Source organism: Lemur catta, chromosome 18 (assembly GCF_020740605.2).
Source record: "Lemur catta isolate mLemCat1 chromosome 18, mLemCat1.pri, whole genome shotgun sequence".
Taxonomy (NCBI): domain Eukaryota; kingdom Metazoa; phylum Chordata; class Mammalia; order Primates; family Lemuridae; genus Lemur; species Lemur catta.
In genome coordinates this window covers 22,850,063-22,872,326 of record NC_059145.1, presented here as the reverse complement: position 1 = coordinate 22,872,326, position 22,264 = coordinate 22,850,063, and the positions used below count along the sequence as shown (strand labels likewise).

The following is a 22,264-nucleotide window of genomic DNA, read 5'->3' as shown; positions in this document are numbered from 1 at the left end:
ATTATTTTCTTTGTGAAAATCAACACTAATGTTTTAGTGTCACATCATTCTGTCAGATAAATTCAGTGGAAATGGAATTAAATTGAAAACCATAGAAGAAAAGTATAAAGAAAAAAATAACTAAAGAATAATTTAGAACACATAATCCTAGTGCCTGAAGATAAATCGTGGTAAAATTTTCGACCGTTTTCTTCCAGAGTCAGAAATACAGATATACATGTGAGTCTGGATGGCTGGATAGAGAAAAATAATCATGTTCAAAAATATGTATGTATATACACACACGTTACCTTTCATGGAGGGGGACAAGAGTGAGATTTGAAGGATTCAGAAGAAACTGCATTTAAATCCTTACTCCTCAGTTTGGGCACTTCTGTTCCTTCTTTTGTAAGTGGAGATATTCACCTCATAAGACTGAGAATTAAATAAAATCCACAGTGGTTCTCCACATATAGTCCCTGATCAGTATCACTTGGGAATTTTTTTAAAAACGCACGTTTCGAGGCTCACCTTCAACCTTCTGCAAAGCCTGGAGTGATGCTCCACAGGTGAAGTTTGAGAACCGCTGAAATGGAATCTATAAAGCCTCAGTACATGTAAAGTACTCAGTAAATGTAGCTACTGTTACTAAATTGTAATATTCAATCTCCTCTTTGTTCTATTCTCTACTGAACCTTAAGAAAGGCTTGGCTTTTATGATCCCCCAATTAGGATCAATTCAATAGCATTCATTGAGCTGAAAGTCAGTGCCAGGCAGTGAGTGGGGAAACAGAGTTCACATTCCATAGTAGGAGACATCAGTGCCTTTCTGGGTCACATGTCTCAACGTCAACTCAGAAATCTCTTTTTCTTGCCCAGACAAACTCCACAGAAATCACTGAGGTTAAATCCTTGCTTATCAAAATGAGCTTCTGTGGACTGGGCCCCCAACAATGCTGCTTTGAGGATAGCCTTTAATTAGTGGCAGTGAACATCATATCCCCTTCAGATGGTGAAACCCAGCAGGCACCTTAGGGATCACCTGGTTCAGCTCCTCCCATTTCACAGTGGAGGGAACGGAGACCAGGGGATAGGAGACAGCCAGCCCACAAAGAAGCCTGCACAGGCATCTGGCCCCAAGTCTGTATGCTTTGGTATCTTAATAGATGACACCAGGCACTCTCACTGGCTTAGACCGACTGATGGGAAATAGCCACCTGTCCTTGCCAGTAATGAAAGCGACAGAGACATACAAGCAAAACCTTCAACAGATTTATTTTATTTCAAATGGAACATATCATCTGCTATGATTTTTAAACAGAGAAATACTCAAAATGATCCCATCTAAAAGCACAAGTCCCAGCATAAAAGCCCCAAGAAGACCTCTACAATGAATCCAACACCCCCCTCCTCCCCAATGAATACTAACAAATAGCTGCTACTAATAACATTTAAAACAGTTACCGGAATAGAGTAACAACTCGATATGTGTTCATTTTTATTTAAAATGATTTTCTGACAAAGGTAGAAATGTGTAGAGAAAAAAAAAACCTCCCATAATCCAAAGAAAAAGAAGCGTGGTTAACATTTGGGGAGAGAGGGAGAAGAGGATTATGTTATAGACAGCTTTTTCTGACTTTTAAAAATTTCTTTCTTTATTTTTAAACCTCTTTGGAGTTTTAAACAAATAAAAATACGTTGAACAAATGTTTACTGGGTATCAATTGCCTATGATCAATGAGTAATCACATTGTTACTAATACACTCTTGACAACTTTTGGTCATGCAATTCCGAGCAGTTGGAAGGTGAAAGCTGTTGGTCACAGCGTCTAGTGCTCACAGATCTCTCTAACAGGTGCGGAGCCCTGCTGGGACTCCCACCCTCTTGAGATCATCTACTCAGCTTGCCCACAGTACTGCTTCATAAAATTCTTAAGCCCCGGGAATTCCTCCACACCCTCTGACTTCCTGTAACTGAGCCCAGAGGCCCAGTGCATCTCTATTTAGCACTCCTTTCACTGTCTCATGTTTAAGTAGTGTTTCCACTGCATCGCAGGATTCTTGAAGCCAAGGCAGGGCTGCACCATTCTCCTCCCCTGCCCCTTACTCCTGTTTTTTGTTTTTTTTTTCTTTTGTTTTTGCTTTTTTATCTTTCACAGTGCTTTCACAGAGCCTTTAAAGAACTCAAAATATCTTTGGCATTGTATTAAATATTCTCAACCTTTTTTCCCCCATCGTATCTACCCAGATACAACCAAAACAATAAAACTAAGGCAAGCTAAAATCATTAGATTTTTATTATAAAAGCAGAGAAAACAAAACAGATTAAAGCACTATTAATGCCATACAGATGAATCATGGGCTGTACTATTATTAATAACAGCAATAGTAATACCTAACCGTGAACAATTTATTATACAGTAAGCACTTCCTACACATTACTTCATTTATCTTCATTTATGTGGCAGACGTTCTATTATCCTCACTTTTCACATGAAGAAACTGAAGCTGGGGTGGATTAAGTAATTTCTCCAAAGTCACTGTCAAGGTTTCTGCGCATGTTCCTGGCCAGGAAAAGTCCCTAACCTCAGGTTTCTGCAGTTGCGGGTTTGGTTCTAAATGTTCACTGGCCTCCTCCTTTCTGCCCCACTCCTGTTTTGCTGTGGTTAGTGCTGTCCAACTTGCACCTGTCCCTAACATCACCTGCCGGAGAGGGAGGAGCTAGGACTCTAATTTTGCTTTCTCTGACTTTAAACCCTTCCATTTTTCCAGAATCAAGGAAATGTGAGAGCTCACAAACATTTTCACATTTTAAACTTTATTCAAAAAGCAGCACCTAGGGTATGTCTTAGCACAGATTCCATTCAATCACCAAACTTTCCTAAACACCAGTGGCAATAATATTAATAATTTCTTAGAGTCACTGTAAGTTCCTTCTGAATCAACAAGAAAAATTAAATTATGCCTTCCAGACTTTGCATTAGATATATTTTATTGCTTTCCAAGTTTTGAGGGGATCTGAGTAAATTCAGCTTGTTAAAACAGTACCACTTGCAGGTTTAAAGATTCGGTTATCTTAGAAACCATCATTTTAGAATTCTGCCTATCACACTATGCAATTAACCAAAATATTTTTTTCTCATGCATTTGAGATAGAAATCATTTTACTGTACCAACTAGCCCCTTAACTGAAAAAACACGATCCTTTGGAAGCTTAGAAAAGAATTTACAACTAATACATCCCTTGCCAGTTCTTTGGACTGGGATACAAAACATCACCTTATTTATTAAAATACTGTGCTCCCTTAGTGAAAATTGTCACCAAACATTGGAATAAAACTAAGAGAACTCTTTGGGAGTGGAATCCATGTTTCTGCTCAAAAATACTAGGTGCAGAACAATTAGTTCACTGCAGACAGTTGTTTGCTTTAAAATGTAAAGAACATGCCCAGCTCAGAGCTGCAGTGACCTGAGGGCCTACTTTATCGCTTTATCTCTTTATCAGAAGGGCACAGCTCAACAGTTTTGCCCCAAGAGAATAGAGATGGAGAACAAAGAAGAAAATTGAAAAAACAAACCAGCCCTTCTGTTCTGCGTGGCCTTCTCTGCCATTTTTGCCAATCTCATTTCACACAGAGTGACTCATGGTGAAGCAAAGAAAACATGAGAATTGCATTCAGATGTGTAAAGGTTGGTAATACTTAGTTTTCAAAACCACCTCTTCCAGTTACACTAGAGTCGTCTTCCGTTCCATTTCACTTAGATTGGCATCTGAACAGCTGCCAAAATTTTTCTTTTAAAGCAGAGAGAAAACACTAGGTTAAACACTCCAAAAAGGTATTTCAAAGGGGGCAGTTGGTATTTGGACTGTCAGGAAGGCATTACCACCTCGCTTCAGACGCGGGATTTCCGCTGGTTGCTTTCGGTCATTTCATCTCTATTCTGCACTCGGTCCCTTGCTCTGTCGCGGGGCCCCTGTTTTCCTGTAACCACTTGGAGCCAATCAAGAAGAGCGAATACGCCCGCCCGCTCTCAATTTCTGTGGCTCTGCTGCCTGCCAACCGCAAAGCCGATCGAGACGGAGCCGCTGTCAGCTCTTTAACCCGGCTCAGCCGATCGGTTGCCGCCGCCGCCGCCGCGGGATTCCGGAGGCGAAGAACGCCGAGCGGAGAACATGGACGTGAATATCGCCCCGCTCCGCGCCTGGGACGATTTCTTCCCGGGCTCTGACCGCTTCGCCCGGCCAGACTTCAGGGACATTTCCAAATGGAACAACCGCGTGGTGAGCAACCTGCTCTATTACCAGACCAACTACCTGGTGGTGGCTGCCATGATGATTTCCGTCGTGGGGTAAGTGAGGACCCCCACCCGGGGCACCGATCCGGGGCGCGCGCGCGGGGGGCTCGAGGCGCAGGGTCCCGGGACGCGGAGGAGCGTCTGTCCGCGCCCAGCGCCGGCCCTGGCGATCCAGCGAGCGGCCAGGCCGGGGGAAACTTGCTCGCAGGGCGAGGCCGCAGTGATCTGGGGTCGGTCCCCTTTCTGTGTCCGCGCCGGGGGCTGAGACCCGAGGGGGCCCCGAGGGGCAGGGGGATGGGGAAAATTTTGCCAACCTTGGGGAAGGAAAATGACTTTTTTTTCCCCCTGTGTGCCCGGATCAGGCTCTCGCTGGGGAGATATTTGTGGAGCCCTCGTCTTTTAGAGAAAAAGAAACAAGAAAGAGAAAAGTGGTGTAACCCTAGCCTGGGGCTGGCTGAAGCGACAGGGTGTGGATCCGGGCTGCTGTTGTAAAAGGGCACCTAAGTGGCCAGGCGCTTTGTGGGTCTCGCTGCCTAGCGCCTGCCACACTGTACAGGAAAACGGAGCTTGGAAGCAAGAGGGTGGGTGTCCCCTGGTGGCGCATCGCCCGGTGTGAGGTGAAGGCTGCCATGACTCTGAGAACAGGGCCCTCTGGCTCTTTCTTCCAGCAGTTGCCAGGCGCGGTCACCTTCTCTATCTTCATTCCCTCGCCTAGGGTTTCCGTGTATCTGAAGGCCTTTTCAATACCTGGTACTTAAAAAGTATCGTGTGTTAATTCAGATTGCACACACACGCACACACACACCTGCTTCCCTGGAAACCACCTTTCCTTGTGGTTCACCCGTTAAGAAATGCTCGTATCACTTTTGCAGGATGGGTGGTAATATTCTCCATCTTGCTGATGGTCTCCTACACATCTTTACAGGAAAAGCCACCCTCAGGCTTCATAAAGGACTTAAAGCAGTGTGTGACATTCCTATTTCAGAACAAACACAGAGGGAAAGAGCCGGCTGGCTGGGGAGAAAAAGGAGAAATTCAAACTTGGAGGGTGTGGGAAAGGGTGAATAGGGTGGTTTCTTAAGCCGCCTTGCTGTTAGTTGGCGTATTTATTGAGCAGCCTCTCTGTGCCAGGCCCCATGCCAAGCTTGGCACACACCAAGATGAATCAGACTTGAATTCTGGCCCAGGGGCGCGTGGCAGTTGTTGAGAAGCTAGAGGAGCAAATACACAGCACAGAGGAGAAGGGGCGAGTTCACAATTTCTGGGTGTGGTTCATAGCAGTCACCCCCACGCGGAAGTGGAAGCCCACGTGTAGGACTGTCACTGTGGACAGTAGTAACACAGACCCTCATTCTGCGTTGCTTAAGGAATGGCAGACTCTGGGAATGGCTTGGCGTATGAAAGGCACTGGCTCTGAGCGGATTCCGCACTAGAGTGGCGGTCAATGTACCATTAGTCAGGGTAAGGCCAGTCGAGGCCTGAGGCAGCTGCCTCTGAACCTGCCCCTAGCTCTGTGCTTGAGGCTTCTTTCCTGAAATGCTAAAAAATTTCTTTAAAACAAAATAAATAGTAAATAGGTTTGTATCCATTGTTTCACTTTCTTTTTTTTCCTTTTCTTTCTCTTTGCAAAGAAGCAGAAGCAGGAGGACATCTTATCTGGTGATCCAGTTAAGGGGGTGTTTTCTCGATATAACTACAAAAACTTAGATATGGGCAAGGTTTGATGTAGACCAATCAAATGTATAGGAAAAAGTTATTTTTTTTTTCCAAGAGGTGCACTGCTCAGACCAGACACAAGTCCCTGCTGGCTTGATGGAATCCATTTTTCACTGTGAGGTCCCAAGGCCTAGCCCCTTGACTAAATATAGTTCCCTGAATATGGTATCTTACACCACTAACTCAGGTAGTTTAGGGGTGTTAGCCCTCTCTTTTCAAACAGATGTTGATTGTGAAATTTTTAAAGGAAAAAGCAAAAAGTAGCCATGAAGTTTTTAAAAAAATGATTCTTATTTTTAAAAACTTATTAATACAGAAGATATAGGCCAGTAAAAGTTGTTTTCAAAATTACATGTGTACAACATGTGAAATTTCCTTCATACTCCAGTGAAAGCTTGGTATATAACCTTCAACTGTGTTCAATGTATCTGCAAACACAGTCTGTAGTTTTCGCTACAAATTGCTCTCTTTTCGTTCTTTATAATTTAATGATGATAAAAATAAGCATTCATTGAGTATTTTTTTTCTAGTGTGGCAGTCAGTGTGTTAAACCTGAGGCTCAGAGAGGTTAATGACTTGCTCAAAGTCTCAGAGCTTAGTTGATTGTGGAACATTTTTCATTCTAAACAGAACTATCCACTTTTGGTGGTGCCAGTAGATGGGTGGTTCAAAGTAGTGCTGGAGGCTGTTTATCTAGATCCCCTCTTGGCTCAGGGTAGTTTCTCACTTATCTTGGTAAAGTGTATGTGAAAATGCGGCCTGGATATTACCTGGGGAAGGGACTGTGTTTAAAGAGTGTTCTTCAATGGTTCCACCCCCTGCTGATAAGGAAGCAACTAAAGGACATTGTTGGAGGGCTCTAGCCTCAGCTCTCCTTGTTGAAAGCTGGCTTGCGTGAGGATAGAGAGTGCTTGCTCTTCAAGATTGCAGGAAGGGAGAGGGAAGACCATAGCAGACATAATTTAGATCCAGAAATACTGGAAAGGACTGCCTATACCAAGTTGGAGATTAAGAGGGTTTGGGATAGAGATAAATCTGTGTTAGAGGTCCTAAATAGACAGAGCTTGGTAATCCACGGTTAGAAGTTTGGTCTTCATCCAAGAAGCATGGTTTACCATGCTTCTCAGATGTACTGAGCTTCTACTCAGTCTATCCACTATGCCTCTTACATTAATTCTGGCTAAATCTCTTAGCTAACAGCCCTTCTTAAAGATAGTTTTCATGTCTTCCAGCTCTTCAAGTTGTACGTGGTATTGGTTAAGAATCTAGCCACTAGAGCCAGATTAAATGAGTTTGAATCCCAACTGCCAGTCACTAGCTGTGTGACCTTGGGCAAGTCACTTGAACCACCCTGTGCCTCAGCTTCCTCTTCCGTAATATGAGACTATTTATAGTACCTATGTCATGGTCACAGGGCTTCTGTGAAGATTAACCAAGTTCATATAGGCAAGGCTATTAGCACAGTGCCAGCCTCCTAGTTTTTGCTTCATAAGAGTTGCTTATTATTTTAATCATTGTTGGTGTTATTAAAAAGATTACTGAGAAACACAGACACCATCTTTATGTGAGTGATGCTATCCACCCAAATCCCAGTCCCCAAATTCTTCACCTACTCCTGCTTCTCCTGTAAGACTCAGCTTTGGTACCACCTCCTTGAGGAAACATTCTCTCTTTGTCCCTCACTCCCTTGTGTTAATTGGGTCCTGCACCTGTGCCCAGATCATTCCTGTTACTTACCCCGTGGGCTTTTGAATCACTGACTTGTCTCCATTCTGGACTGAAGACTCCTTGAGGCCAGAGACTGTAGGTTTTGTTTGTGATTATTTTTTCCTTTTCTTGTTTCTATTGTTATTGTAATTTTTATTCTTTGTGTCCCAGAGGACTGGTATACAGCAGATACTTAGTTGGTGAGTGCAAAGAGTCAGTAAGTGAAAGTCAGGTTTCAGCACGACCACAGGGCAACTTATAACCTACTGAACAGAACACATTATTTTGAAGCTTATAGCAGCTTGCCAGCATATAGCTACAAATACACATGCTTTAAAATGATTCTAGCTGGGTCATTGCTGAAGGCACTATGCTACGCGTTGATTAGGATTACTATACCAGTGTAAACATTTAACTTAAAAAGGTTATAATTCAGACCCTTCACAAATTCGTGTTGTCCTTGTAAAATCTTGGTGAAATACTCTACTGCAAGGTTTCTCAACCTCAGTGCTATTGACATTTTGGACTGTACAATTCTTTGCCGCGGGTGCTGTCCTGTGCAGTGTAGGGTGTTTAGCTACCATCCTTGCCCTCTACTCACTAGATACCAGTAGTACTTCTTCCCAGTCATGATCAATGTAGAGAACCACTGCTCTACCACCAAGAAAATCATGATAACTCTTCAATATCGCCATTCACTAAATGCAAGTTGCTTCATAACAAGTTGGAAAAACAGAATTCTTGACAATTATATAGCAAAGCAGGTTGACTTTAGCTCTTTTCTCCTGACCTTTCCAACATAAGAATGGAGTGGAATTGAAACTTTACACAGCTTTGATCATTATCCTGAACTTATTAAATTTGTTATGCTATCATCCTTTTATTAGTCTGCCTAGAGGACTCTACTGGTTCCACAGACTCAGTCTTTTTTAGTTTCTGATAGAATTCTAGCATTTGCATTTAGTAGCTTTCTGCTCAAAAGTTCACTTGCTCTGGAGTTCAACAGCTATAAAATAGGAATTAAGGGACTTGACTGATATGAAGTATATGAAGGCCTAGAAAATGATAACACTCAAACATTAGCTGCTGTTATTATTACATTAAATCCTAGGTAACAGTCATATTTAAAACCCTGACAACTTGTATATTCTCTTAGAAGTATGAGATGATAGCTATACTTTAGTGGTATTGTCATAATTGCAACTGGTATTTCTTTATATTTTATTTTATTTTATTTTTTTGAGACAGAGTCTCACTCTGTCGCCCAGGCTAGAGTGCCATGGCATTAGCCTGGCTCACAGCAACCTCAAACTCCTGGGCTCAAGCAATCCCTCTGCCTCAGCCTCCCCAGTAGCTGGGACTACAGGCAGGTGCCACCATGCCCGGCTAATTTTTTTCTATGTATTTTTAGTTGTCCAGCTAATTTCTTTCTATTTTTAGTAGAGACGGGGTCTCGCTCTTGCTCAGGCTGGTCTCGAACTCCTGAGCTCAAACGATCCTCCTGCCTCGGCCTCCCAGAGTGCTAGGATTACAGACATGAGCCACCATGCCTGGCTGCAAACTGGTATTTCTTATAGAGCTTTGCTCCCTCTGAAGGCTTGAGTTTCTTTTTGAGATTCAGGTATGACTTCAGAAGAGCTTGAATGACTTAAAAGGAATAGCATGAACTAGGGAAGGTGTGTTTTGCTGGAAATGGCTTTGGGTCCTTTAAAATTCAAATCAAGAAGGAAAAATATCTAAGATTGAAGCAGCCATGACTTACCTTCTCCGTCCTTGACATGAGACACATGGGCATTAAGATATTCTTTTCACATCACGCACAGCAATAAAAGTCTATGCCTTGGTTTTCAAAGTGAAAAGCAAAGGCAACACCTAATTGCACTTGCAATTTAAGTACTAAGTGTGTGATACATTCTAGGTGTAGATGAGAATTTCTGTGCACTTAATACAATGTCAAAAGATTTGAGCTGGAGAAATCTGTTCAAAGTGTGGGCCATGAACAGCACCTGGGAGCTTGTCAGAAATGAAAAATCACAGGCCTTTTCAGACTTACTGGGTTAGAATCTACATGTTAACAAGAGTCTCAGATGATTCATAGACACATGAAAATCTGAGAGGTGCTGGACTGGTCTGCCTCAAAAGAAACACTGACAAAATTTAAATAAATATACCTATATGTCCAGGTGTCACCTTCAGAAATTCTAAATGTATAGCTGTTGGTTGGGTCCCGATATCATTTGTTTTTTTCTCTGACTCCCCAAGTGATTGTGGTACATACCCTCAGTGTGAAGTTGAACCATTGACCCTATTGAACTCCCTAACTTTTGGAAATAAAAAGGCTTCAGGTCATGTGGCTAATTAGAACCAAAGCTGCTAATGATAGCTTGATTTATTGATAGGAAGTGAAATAATTTTTCCATTAAATTATATTGCAAAGTTTTTAAAGAGCTTGTTAACCAAATTCAACTGAATACCTGACTCTTACAACATTTGTCTTATTATGCCTGACTTATTCTCAAAATTCCTTCCTGCCATTATAGTATATTTTCTGTGTGGCTTCAGAATCACCAACCACATACAGAATTTACAACATATCAATGCCTCAGCTGCTTCTCCAGCCAGAGAGGTGCATTTAGGTTCATGTGTACATATTTATGCCTCTCCTTTTAGACAGAACAATGTAGCTGCTGAATGAATGAAGCTATGTTTTCTTGGCTAAAGTAACTCTTCACAATGCAGCCTAATAATTTGGCCTGTGGGGGTGTCAGGAGGGTGAAATCTATGTCTACCACTTTATGCTTTTGGTTGCTAGAGATGGTAATGCATTTTTGGAAGGCTGGTAATTCTAAGTTTGAAAAGAACATTATTGTAATCTTTTCAAAATGAGTGTAGTTCCATAATATGTTCTAGGCCTATGGCTACCAGCATCTGGTATTATGAAATGTTTATGTTATTTGCACCTTTAAATACTGCAAGGATGAAGAAGCAAGTTTCTAGTTGGTGGAGAGAAAAAGGATACAACAGCCCTGGGATGCTCTGGATGGGAATATATTAAAACAGTCGCAGATAGAATGAATTGCAGTCTGTTTATGCTAAAGCTAGTGGAAATGTTTTTGAGATTACTCAGCTTCAACACCCGTTCTACAATATTACTGTTATTTGTGTTGCTTCATTCATTCACTCAACAGAGAGTATGAAACACTTAACCAACTTCCCAGATACTGTGCTAGGAGATACAATGGAGAATAAGACACCTATGATTCCTGCCTTCATCGAGTTTATATTCTAGAGGGGCAGCAAGATGTATACTGAACACATGATAATTTTTATACAAGTATAGTCAGCTTACAGAAATGCATGCCTACATTAACACACATCCTTTTCCACTTGACTTACCTGATCTACTCTGTACATTATGATTTCAAATTCCAAAACTCTTAGGTGTTGGGAATAGGGAAGATATTGAGTATGTGGGTAGGAGAAAGAGTTATTAAAGTTTACTTATCTTCACTTGCAGCTCAGATGCCTTCTACTCAGTTGAACAAATACTGAGTACCTGCCATGTGTCAGATGCTGTCTAGCCCTGAGGACACAATCAGGAGTGCAGCTCCACCCAGCCTTCCCAAATCCTTCCAGAATTAACCTCTTCCTTCTCTCCCATACCACTTTATCTGCACAGGAGGCTGGCATCTGTCTTCCTCTGATGGGTTATGTGTTTCTTCTCAGTACCGAACTTTAAGAGGTCTATCAACACACAATAAAATTTTAATCTGAAGATTCTTCATCTAATAAGAATTGTCTTTCATTAAATCACCTGACACTATTTATGTAATCTTGTTCTTGACTTCTCCCCATTCCCACTTTTTTTTTTTTTCAATGTTCCCTGATATTGTAGCTTTTGATTTGTGGTTTTTGTTTCCTTTCCCGAGGTAAGAATTTGCAATGATTCTAGGTGAGTGTGCAAATAAATGAGTGTATTTTAGATTCTCGGCCCCTTCTCTTAGAAGGGAGAAGCTCTCAATTAACTTAGGGGCAGAGAGCCCTGTACAGGAAATCTGATTCTAAAAGATCAAGATCCAGTTCTTGACCTACTGACTTAATGCCTAATTGAGTAACAATATTGGACAATTTAAAAAAAATTTTCTTTTGGACAAATGAATTCTATCTTTTCTCACTCAGCTTCAGAAAACTTACCCTTAACACCCTCCTCTGTCTCTGTCAGTGAGTTTGGCTTCCTGTTTGAGAGAATGCTTTCAAGGCCTATGATCTTAGACAAAACCTGACTCCCATTCTGCAATCATTTGCCATAAATAGATAGGATTTCCTGGCCTTCCCTCCATTAAGCATTTATTTGCTAATGGAAACACCTGGAAGGCGGAAAGCCCTGTTTCTACTAATCTGCTTCATATCCCATCGGTGTAGCTTCTCATTGTCTCAGAGGAAGAAAAAAGAATGCAGAAATTGGGTAGTAGTGAGAGGTAAATAGACCGAAAACTTTTGTGGGTAGGGAATCTGTGTATCACTAAGCTCATTAGCATTTGTCCAATCCTGTCTGAGGGTTGCCACAGCTCTGTAAGAACTTGCCATGTGACAATTCTTAGTAGCTTTTTTTTTTTTAATTTAATCTACTAAAAGCATTCAGGAAGAACAGTTTGTAAAAAGTCTTACCACTTTAGTTCCAAAACAAAATTATTGGTTGTAAGAGTAACCACGGGTTGCTAATTATTGAAGGCAGTGATGAGTATACATGAGGGTTTCTTATATTATTCTCTTTACCTTTGTATATATTAGAAATTTTCCGTAATAAAAAGTTAAAAAAGGATTTGTGGCAGTCTGATCAGAGCTTTGTATGCAGACTATTACTTGAAGCTCCAGCACTGTGGGTAGTGTCAGATATATGGTTTCTAACTCACGTCCAACCTGTTGCTTATTAAAAATAAAATAAGCAATTGATAAATACAAAAGAAAACATGGAGGTCCATAAGGTATGTCTTACTCTGAATACTTTTAACATGCTAACTGCTACAAAGATAGTGGATCGTTTGGAGTGTTTAGTTTGATGGTGTGCTAGCGACAAAAACTACGAAGGTTCCTCCTTCCAGCAAGCCAGTGTGCCCTTTTGCTTCATCCATTCATAATAATTGTCCCTTATGTTTGTATAGAAATGTAGATGATTTTTCCCACTTTTGCTTTTTCATTTGTCCCTTTTATCACAGTTCTGTGAAGGAACAAGACTACTTGGGACTACACTCCTAGTAATATTTAGTGTATGGTGAGAATACCAGTGGTTTGTTCATGGTAAATGTCATGTCACTTAACTCATGGCCATAGAAAGTTGCTGAGTGTATTTAAATAATACAAAAATGTGCTAAATTCTAACTTACCTTTTTTCTTTCTTTTAACACATATTTATCGAATACCTATTCTGTGCCAGGCACTGTGCTGGGTGCTGGGGATAAAATGTATCTGTGCCCTCACGGAGCCTAATCTCTAGTAGGGGCCAGAAACATTCTTCCAATCTCCATTTAAATAAATGTAAGACTGTCACGGTCATACATGCTATAAAGAAGAGGTGTATAGTGCTCTGACCCGGGCAGAGAGAGCGAGGAAAGGCTGGCTGAGCTGAGACTTGCAAGAGGGTGGTGTGCATCAGGCAGAGAGGACAGCTTGTGCACTGGCCTGGACATGGCCAGGAGGCAGGCTGAGTTCTGGGGATAGACAGAGCCCAAGTGGATGGAACACGGAAGCAGGACATGGTATGAGAAAATTGGCAGGCAGGGCTGCTGCTGGCCCTTAGGGGTCCCTTAACTCCCCTAGTGGATGATTACTAAAGGGTAATTGCTAAAAGCACCCCTTATTCTCCTAGTGGATGTGGCCTCAGCCAAATTTTGGGCTTGGCAAGTGGAGTATGGCCTGGATTCCAGGACCCCTTGTCCCTGGTACAAACCACACAACTGTATACAGTGGCCCTGACTGCAGAGGTAGGCAGGGGCCAGGCCCTGTGAGGCCTTGTAGAATGTGTAAAGAATTCTGTTTTTGTTCTAAGAGCAATGAGAAACAGGAAAATGGATGGGTGGATTCATATTTGCAGTGATCCCTCTGGCTGGCTGAGGACCACAGAAGGACATCACCAATTTAGATAAGTCCACTGTGAGTAAACGGTTCCCCCTTTCTCAGTGAGTCAGCCTTTCTCAGGAACCACACTTCAAAAATAGCTTTTTCGTTTAGAAAATTGGAACTCAGTGCAAAACTGCCTCTATGGCTCAGGAAATATTTTGCTGCCTGTTTGGTTCTCATTGGCATTGCAGCATGGCAGAAGTTACCAAATGTGCCCTGGAGTTGATCTGAAGATTTCTTGTGTGGTCAACTTTTATTGCCAACTCTGCAACTGGGGGCCTTGGACACATTTATTATGATTCCTTAGCTTGTTTATATGTAAAATGAGATGGACTATTAAGATGGGCTACCTCTAAAATTCTGTGATTGGCCAAGATTTTTTTCTCCTTTCACAACTTGTGGTAAAACTATAGCTACAGCTAGCTGAATCATGTTGGCAAGTTTAGAACATGTGTCCACACCCACTAATAGCCACCTTCCTTCAGAGAGAAATGAGAGTCCTCAGGTGTTTCCCAGGGTGATCCTTAGTTGCTTACCCTAACTGCAAGAATAGGGTTATCAAAATGGTGCGGGGAAATCCCTGAAGCCAGTTAACAGCACAGAATGGGTTATATATTGTGTATTGTCACAACGGGCATCCTTCTTTCTCATTTCTCCCCTGGATTCCTTTGAATTTATTTCTTCACTTATCTGGGCCTCAGTTTCTTCATCTGTATAATGGGACCAGACCGAGTCATCTTTGAAGACTATTGCAAAAATTCTGGGATGGGATTCTAAACCTTTTTACAACTATAAAGGATTGCACTAAAATTTCTAACTATTATAGGAAATTATTATTTATTGAAATAGAGTAATATGTAATTATCTCACTATAGAAAAACATATTTAATGTTTTTGAGATGCAAAACACGATCCTATATCTACCTCTATATATGTGACAGAAAATCACATGTTCTGTTTCTCTTTCTCTTTCTCTCCTCTGCTTGCCTCTATTTTCTTCTCCCTTCCTCCCTCTCCTCCTCCCTTCCTCCCTCTCCTCCTCCCTCTTTCTTATTCAAGGACTCTCGGTAAATGAAACTCCACCCTGCAGAGCCCAGTGGCAGTTAGTTGTCCACATGAAATATGGGCAGCGTATTTATAGAAAGTTTTGTCCTAAAGGTTCTTGGGGTTTGACGTGACTGTTGTGACTAACAGCCCAACTGTTGGCTAAAAGCATCTCAGACAAGAACTGGCTCTCAATTTCCTGCACTCACTGAAAAATGAAATGAATCTCGTGTGTGTGTGTGTGTGTGTGTGTGTGTGTGTGTGTGTGTGTGTGTGTGTGTGTGTGTGTGTTACTCTTCTCTAAGTGCAGGTGGACATTGGAGTGGTGCACATTTTACCATTTTTCAGAATGCAATTGCATGTAATCAGAATGTGAAAGAAAATAATTTCTGCTCCAAGTAACTTTGTTAGTTTTTTCCAGCTTGGAAACTTGGTTACTTTCTAATTATAGATTGTGGCTAGGCTGGCTGTAAGCTAAAACCAGTTCTATAGGACTTCTTGCTCTCTTCTTTTCCCTTGAACATGAGCAACGGGAACAGGTGAAAAGCAAATTTGGAATTGCATGAGTCCGGCCTGAATGTTTCATTGTTCTATGTCTTGGGCTTTATTTAGACATTCAACCTAAACATCTATTTTACTCATCCAAAGGAAAATAGAAAAGGTTGGCATGAATTTCATTATATGGTTCACTTCATGAATTATTATTTTAATAAATATTCTAGAAAGAACTGAGTAGGAACCTTTTGACACTTTGCTGCCAACCAACAGTCTCCTATTTGCAGTTTATGCAAAGAAGTTTCCTTAAATTTTAACCTTCCATTCTAGTTCTTTGTGTTAATTTTGATCTTTGCTTTTCTTTATAGCTTAAACATTTGGGTAGGTTATAGGTCAAATTTAAGGCTTTGTAAAAGGGTTTGTTTCTTTCATGCACCTTTCCCCAGGTTCATTTGTTCATTTTTAAATGCCAGGGTTTTTTATTATTCAAGTAATACATGGCCATTGAAAAAAATATGAAAATAGAAATAAGCAGATGGAAATAAACTCCCCTGATCCTACTACCTGGTTTAACTAGTACAGTCTTTTGGTATAATTTCTCTCAGAATCTTTTTTGGGGCTAGGAATGAGATTTATTAATCTGTGAGAGTTTCTGGGCTCCTTCATTCAGGCTCCCTGTCACCTGCTAAAGAGGATTTGGTTTTTGCCCTGTCCGATTCTTCCCTTCCCCAGGCCTATATGGAAATTTTTGTCTTTCCCAGGCCAATTCTGGGGTTATATCAGGAGACAAAGCATAACCCAGATAAAAGAAAGAAAGAAAAGTGCAGAGTGGTCAAGTAGACCCAGATAATCGAGAAGCAGGAGGGAGGGTGAGCAGACAGTGCGGGTGTTGGGTGCTGGGGAACCTTGAGGTGGTGCAGACTGGACACAGGAGGAGCTGGGGAATGAGCAGCCAACCAAAGTTTGGGCTGGAGAAGGAACAGCTGTGCTGTGGTTCCTGAATTGAAGTTCCATTAATGTTACTGGAGTGATGGGACAAGTAGAGACGGACTCTTGTAGTTGGCCTGTGCCAAGCCTGGGTTGTGGGTTGTAGAGCAGCTGCTTTTATATTTTTATATTTTCTTTTTTCATATGTTCATTTTATTCCTGATTACAAAATAATATACTAATTATAGAAATTTCTACTTCTGAGCTGTCTAACATATATGGTAAATTCACCTAACAAAGAATGTATTAATGTATTATATAGTTACTTTTACCCACTCGATATATTATTGTCTTCCCTTATTATTAAATGTACTTCAACTTTTTCAAAATAACTGTACACACCAAAAGTCTAGTGATTTTTTTTTTTTTGGCCATATAGGTTGTTTCTAAAAGTTTGTAATCATAAATAGCACTAATATGAATACTGTTACAGCTCAATCTTTGCATCTTTATTTCCTTAGACTATATTGTGAGGAAGGGATTTATTGGCTTGAAAGGTGTATTTGCAAGGGTTTTGAATGAAATAAGCAATTTATTACTTACTGTAGAGTTTAGTTTTAAATTACGTACTACTACTTTTACCATTATTTAATTTTATACATTTTAGTAGAAATTTTTTTCTTGCCTGATATCTGTTACAAGAAATAAAAAAGGAAATAAAGAGAATTCGTAAATAAATTTAAAAAAATAAAAAAATAGAAATTTTTAACTTTTTCAAAGCTATGCCAGGAGTCATAAACTCAGATGCCTCCATGGGGCAGGTGGGTTATCTAAGAGGGCAATTCAGGCCAGCTAGCAGAAAAGCAATGATTAATAGCAGCTCACTTGGGGCCTCTGTGTCAGGAATGAAGTAGTGAGTGGTGGGGACTGAGGCCAAATGGAGAGTATTTGTTCTGTGTGTGAGGGAAGGCATTCCAGCAGCTGTAGACAGGTGGGAAAGTGGGTATAGCACTGTCAGATTTTTTTTTTTTTTTTTTTTTGAGACAAAGTCTTGCTCTGTCACCTAGGTGCTAGAGTGCCGTGGCATCAGCCTCGCTCACAGCAACGTCAAATTCCTGGGCTCAAGCTATTCTCCTGCCTCAGTCTCCCAAGTAGCTAGGACTACAGGCACACACCACCATGCCCAGCTAATTTTTCTATTTTTAGTAGAAACGGGGTCTCGCTCTTTGCTCAGGCTGGTCTTGAACTCCTGAGCTCAAGCCATCCTCCCATCTTGGCCTCTCAGAGTGCTAGGACTACAGCTGTGAGCCACGGGGCCTGGCCTATCAGATTTTCTTGTTCCAGGAAAGGCAAGAAATCCCGTTTTATCTTTTTTTTTTTTTTTTTTTTTTTTTTTAGCACCTGGGGATTCAAGTAAAAGTTTTTAAAAACACTGTCCAGGCCAAACAAAAATGCAACTACAGACTGAATCTGGCCCATGGAGGCCATTGTGTAGCCTCTACTCCTACATTCATCTATCATGGTAGCTTTTATGAGGATGTAAATAAGTCCTTAGAGCTAAGAAAATACAACCTGCTGTGTACTAGAGCCCAGGAGGTATGGAAGCTGAGCACCACCCCTCCAAAACCAGTTTTAGTCTTCAAAATTGTGGGCTCCTAATGAGACTGGCTGACTAGTATGGTGGGAGTCAAACTGCCGCGGTGTGATTTTTAGTTCCACCATTTTCTAACCCCTGTGCCTAAGTGTCTTCATTTGAGAAATGAGTTAATAGTACATCCTTCGTAAGGCTATGAAGATTAAATGAGGCAATTTAGATGAAGTGCTTGGTAAGTACATGATAGTTGTTTTTATTCCTCTTTCTTTTTTCCCTCTTCTTCCTCCTTTTGCTGTTCCTATTGCTGAGCTGGTCTCCTCTTTTCCCCCATGTTTTAGGTTTCTGAGCCCCTTCAACATGATCCTTGGAGGAATTGTGGTGGTGCTGGTATTCACAGGGTTCGTGTGGGCAGCCCACAATAAAGATATCCTCCGCCAGATGAAGAAGCGATACCCCACGGCGTTCGTCATGGTGGTCATGTTGGCTAGCTATTTCCTTATATCCATGTTTGGCGGAGTCATGGTCTTTGTGTTTGGCATCACTTTTCCTTTGCTGTGTAAGTGAACCTGAGTTTTCTTTTTCTTACTTCATAAAAAAACGTAGGAGCAATTGTCCAGTGGGAATTAGTCTTCACAGTCTGAATTCTGGGTAGTGGAGACCAGGAATTTGCCTATTTAACAGGTTTTCCAGCTGATTTGGATGTACCTGGAAGTTGGAAAACCATTGGTGTAGATCACATGGGGTTACTCTAGGAGGCACTTTAAAAGTGGATTTCACCCACATTCCTCCTGCATATGTATTTGTTTGTTCTCTGGAGGGAACAAAATACAATCTCTGAACTGAGCAAAAGTTCCTTCTGGAAAACCTTAGGTAATTTCTAGGTAGGTTGGAATCACATTGATTCACTTTGAATTCATGACATTTAAGTAGCATCTGCGAGGTGATGTCGTCAGTACCTGAAGGAAGGAGCGTGGCCGCCAGATTATGGTCCTTCCTGCTGAATACATTTTCCTTCAAACACGAAGAAAACTACGTATGACTTGACAAAGAGCTTTATATAAAAGTCCAAGGATCTATTTGAAGACGTGAATCCATTAGAGAAGCAGATTGGGCTGTAGCTAACTGAGGCAGTTTACTAAAAGTGAAGAGAGGCAGTGTGATATTAATGTGGCAAAAGGGAATTGTGGTTTTGGTACTAACCATGTGTCCCTTCTCTGTAGTGATGTTTATCCATGCCTCGTTGAGACTCCGGAACCTCAAGAACAAGCTGGAGAATAAAATGGAAGGAATAGGATTGAAGAGGACACCCATGGGCATTGTCCTGGATGCCCTAGAACAGCAGGAAGAAAACATCAGCAAATTCACTGACTATATCAGCAAAGTGAAGGAATAAACCTAGCTTATCTGGTGATAGGGTTGCAGCAGAAATTGAGTTGCAGTTTGCCCTTGTCCAGACCTACTTTCTGCTTGTATTTTTTAAATAGGAGGTGCACGTACCACCCAACTATCTATGGCAGCATGTATGTATAGGCCAAAGTATTGACATCTCTGATGTTACAGAGAGAAGGCCTCAGAAACTGAAAGAAAACCACTCTCCTATTGTGTCTGAAGTTTCAAGTGTGTTTATGAAATCTAATGGGAAATGGATCATACGTATTTCTTTAGGGTAATAAAAGAAAATAAAAGAATTGTGGGTTCTACAGCAACAATACTGTTATCTTGTAGGAAAAAATGAGTAAATGAACAGGTTGTTAAAGTAGGTAATGTCATGAGTTAGCCTGTTTCTAATCCCCTCCAGCATCCCCCTCCAAAAATATCCCTTAGGATTGTAATATGTGGGGTATAAATTAGTTTAGTTTTTATTATTACTCTTTTAAAATCAAAGATGATCTTTCTCACTTTGCCGACTGTTTGATGTGCAGTGGAAACTGGATAAACCAGTTGTTTATACTTTGTTTACACATAAAAAGATAGCTGTTTAGAATATTTTGTTAAATTTTTGTAAATTTTTGAAATGCTAGTAATGTGTTTTCACCAGCAGGTATTTGTTGCAAACTTAAATGTCATTTTCCTTAAGAAGGTTACAGCTATGTAACCTATATTATTCTTGACAGACTTGTTAAAAAACCACCAGACAAAAAAATAAAACAAAACTTGAGTTCTATTTATATTGCACATTTTTTGTTACAATGAAAAAAAAATGTACAAGATAATGTTTCCCATTTTTTTATTGTTTAATTTTTAACTGGAACATTTAGAAAGAAGGAAATGAATGTGCATTTTAATTCCTTCGGGGCACAAAGAGGATAATAATAGTTGATTCTCTTAAAATCTGAAAAGCATCTTTAGATGAGCAAGCAAAAAGACTTAAAAATGATAATGAAAATGGGAGTGATCACTGGCTTTTGCAGTTCATAAAAATTGTAGGTAGCAACTGTTACAACCATATGCTTTTATAGGCAGACATTAGAATTAAGATAGCATGAGTTTATATGTTGTTACTTTCGTCCCTTTATTTCTCATGTTTTTAGGATTAGGTTATAAAAATGTTTTGCCTGCCAGTTGAGTGATGTCATAGATGAACTAGAACACATTTAGGTTTCCCCAGCATTGAATTGTGAAGATAATTGCAATGTACTCGCTGAGGAACTCTGTATGTCCTAGAATAAGAAGCAACAGCTTATGCTCCTTCTGATTTTTCTTGCTTAATTTCTCAGCCAAAGTACAGCCTTCATTTTTAGCACAGTGATATCACCGTGACTTCACAGACATGGTCTAGAGTCTGTACCCTTACCCAAATATGAAGAATAAAATTTATTAAAGGTTTTTTTGTGAGACTATTTAATGCACATCTGTGTTAAATATCTGAAAAACTCGGTGATAACCCCATAAACGGTGAGGAGATACTTACTATACAGCAAACGTACTTAGATGTATGTTCAAATACTGTTTAATAAAACTTTAATGCCTTATTAATTTGCAGCCAGGATAAAATTGAGTTTCAGTGGGATCCTTTTTTTTAAACCTGACATGGATTTCATACACTGCTTAGGCCCTTCCATTTTCTGCAAGGTGAATCCTACTGACTCAATGCAATAAATTCAGATAAAGTCCCAACTTGAATAAAAAAGATACTTACTCATTGTAATTACTAACGGCCAGTGGTCAATTCTGGAAGGATAATAATGGAAAAACATATAAATGTTGTAAATTATCATGACATTTTAAAAACAAGTTAAAATCTTCCACTGAGATGTTTAGGGTAGGGATGGTGGATAGAAAAAGCACAATATGAACAGCTTCACGTCTCTTGACAAAACCTGTGTATTGAGGCAGTAAACTATGAAATTGGATCTTCTTTTTTTTGTGCATCTAGGATTAAAATCCTCTTTCAAGACTTTTTGAAATTTTGGACTTCATTAATGTTGTGGCTATACAAGCAAATGCAGAAGGGCTTTCCAGAACTTCAGCTAATTTACATTAAGCTTTTGATTATGCTTAGAACATTTTGTCCTATTAGAGGTTAGCCTCTTAGGGTATGCTAAACATTTAAAGTTTTATTTATTGTAGCCCTTTCTTAACTATCCTGCTTTGTATGCAAGGATGTTTTACACAAGTATTAAAGGAGGAGAAAACAAAGCTGTCAGCTATTCTAAAATGAATTGTTTGATTGAAGACTATATTGAAATTTGGATACCTCTGTATACACAAAATTATCTTTAAAAAATAGAAACACCATATTTCTTTCCTATGGCTTGTCCTTCCAAAAATATATATTATTTTACCTTTGTCTCCATTAGATCCATTTTCCCCAGGCTGTTCAGCTTGTTAAGTACCACCTGTGATTACACCAAGGGAGAAAGAGGGCAGGTGCCAATTATTCACTCAGATCAAGAAGAAAGAAAAGGCACCAAAGCTTGATTTCCTAACTTCTAGGGTTCTTGCTACTTCTGTTATTCCAAAAATCTCAAATTCTAGGCCCCTAGTGGCTAGAATGGATAATTTAGGGCTCTAGGAACTTAGAAAAAGGAAAGAACATGGGTTGGAGTTGTCGAGAAGGTTTTTGTGGAAGAGATGGGCCCTGACCTGGGCTTTGAGGACTGGGCGGGACTTGCATTAATGGAGAGCAGGAGGGAAGTCTCTTGGGGGATGTTCCAGGGAAGGGTTAATGAGAGCAAAGGCTCAAGGGTGTGCATGAGGATGTTTTAGCAAGAGGAATAGAAAGGATTTGTGAGAGGTAAGACTGCATTAGTAAATTGGGGCCACACAATTGAGCACTTTAAAGGATAGGATAGGGAGTTTGAGTTTAATCCTATAAGCAAGTTTCCTTTAAAAGATTTTTGAGGAGAGCAACAAAATCAAATTAGATTCACAGACCAACATGTGTGT

General features: G+C 40.4%; 1 protein-coding gene across 1 annotated transcript; it reads left to right on the top strand.

The window, feature by feature from the left end:
* The first annotated feature begins 3,828 nt into the window (after positions 1 to 3,828).
* ARL6IP5 (ADP ribosylation factor like GTPase 6 interacting protein 5) lies at positions 3,829 to 20,701 on the top strand. Its single transcript, XM_045529655.1, has 3 exons — positions 3,829 to 4,329; positions 18,214 to 18,431; positions 19,096 to 20,701. The coding sequence occupies exons 1-3, from the start codon at positions 4,154 to 4,156 to the stop codon at positions 19,266 to 19,268; spliced, it is 567 nt and encodes a 188-aa protein (XP_045385611.1). The 5' UTR covers positions 3,829 to 4,153; the 3' UTR covers positions 19,269 to 20,701.
* The last annotated feature ends 1,563 nt before the right edge of the window (positions 20,702 to 22,264 follow it).

Excerpts from the sequence above, each read along its gene's own strand:
- ARL6IP5 (XM_045529655.1), top strand. The coding sequence starts at position 4,154 with ATGGACGTGAATATCGCCCCGCTCCGCGCCTGGGACGATTTCTTCCCG. Across the intron at positions 4,330-18,213 it reads ATGATGATTTCCGTCGTGGG|GTTTCTGAGCCCCTTCAACA; the intron begins GTAAGTGAGGAC and ends CCCATGTTTTAG. Across the intron at positions 18,432-19,095 it reads CATCACTTTTCCTTTGCTGT|TGATGTTTATCCATGCCTCG; the intron begins GTAAGTGAACCT and ends CCTTCTCTGTAG.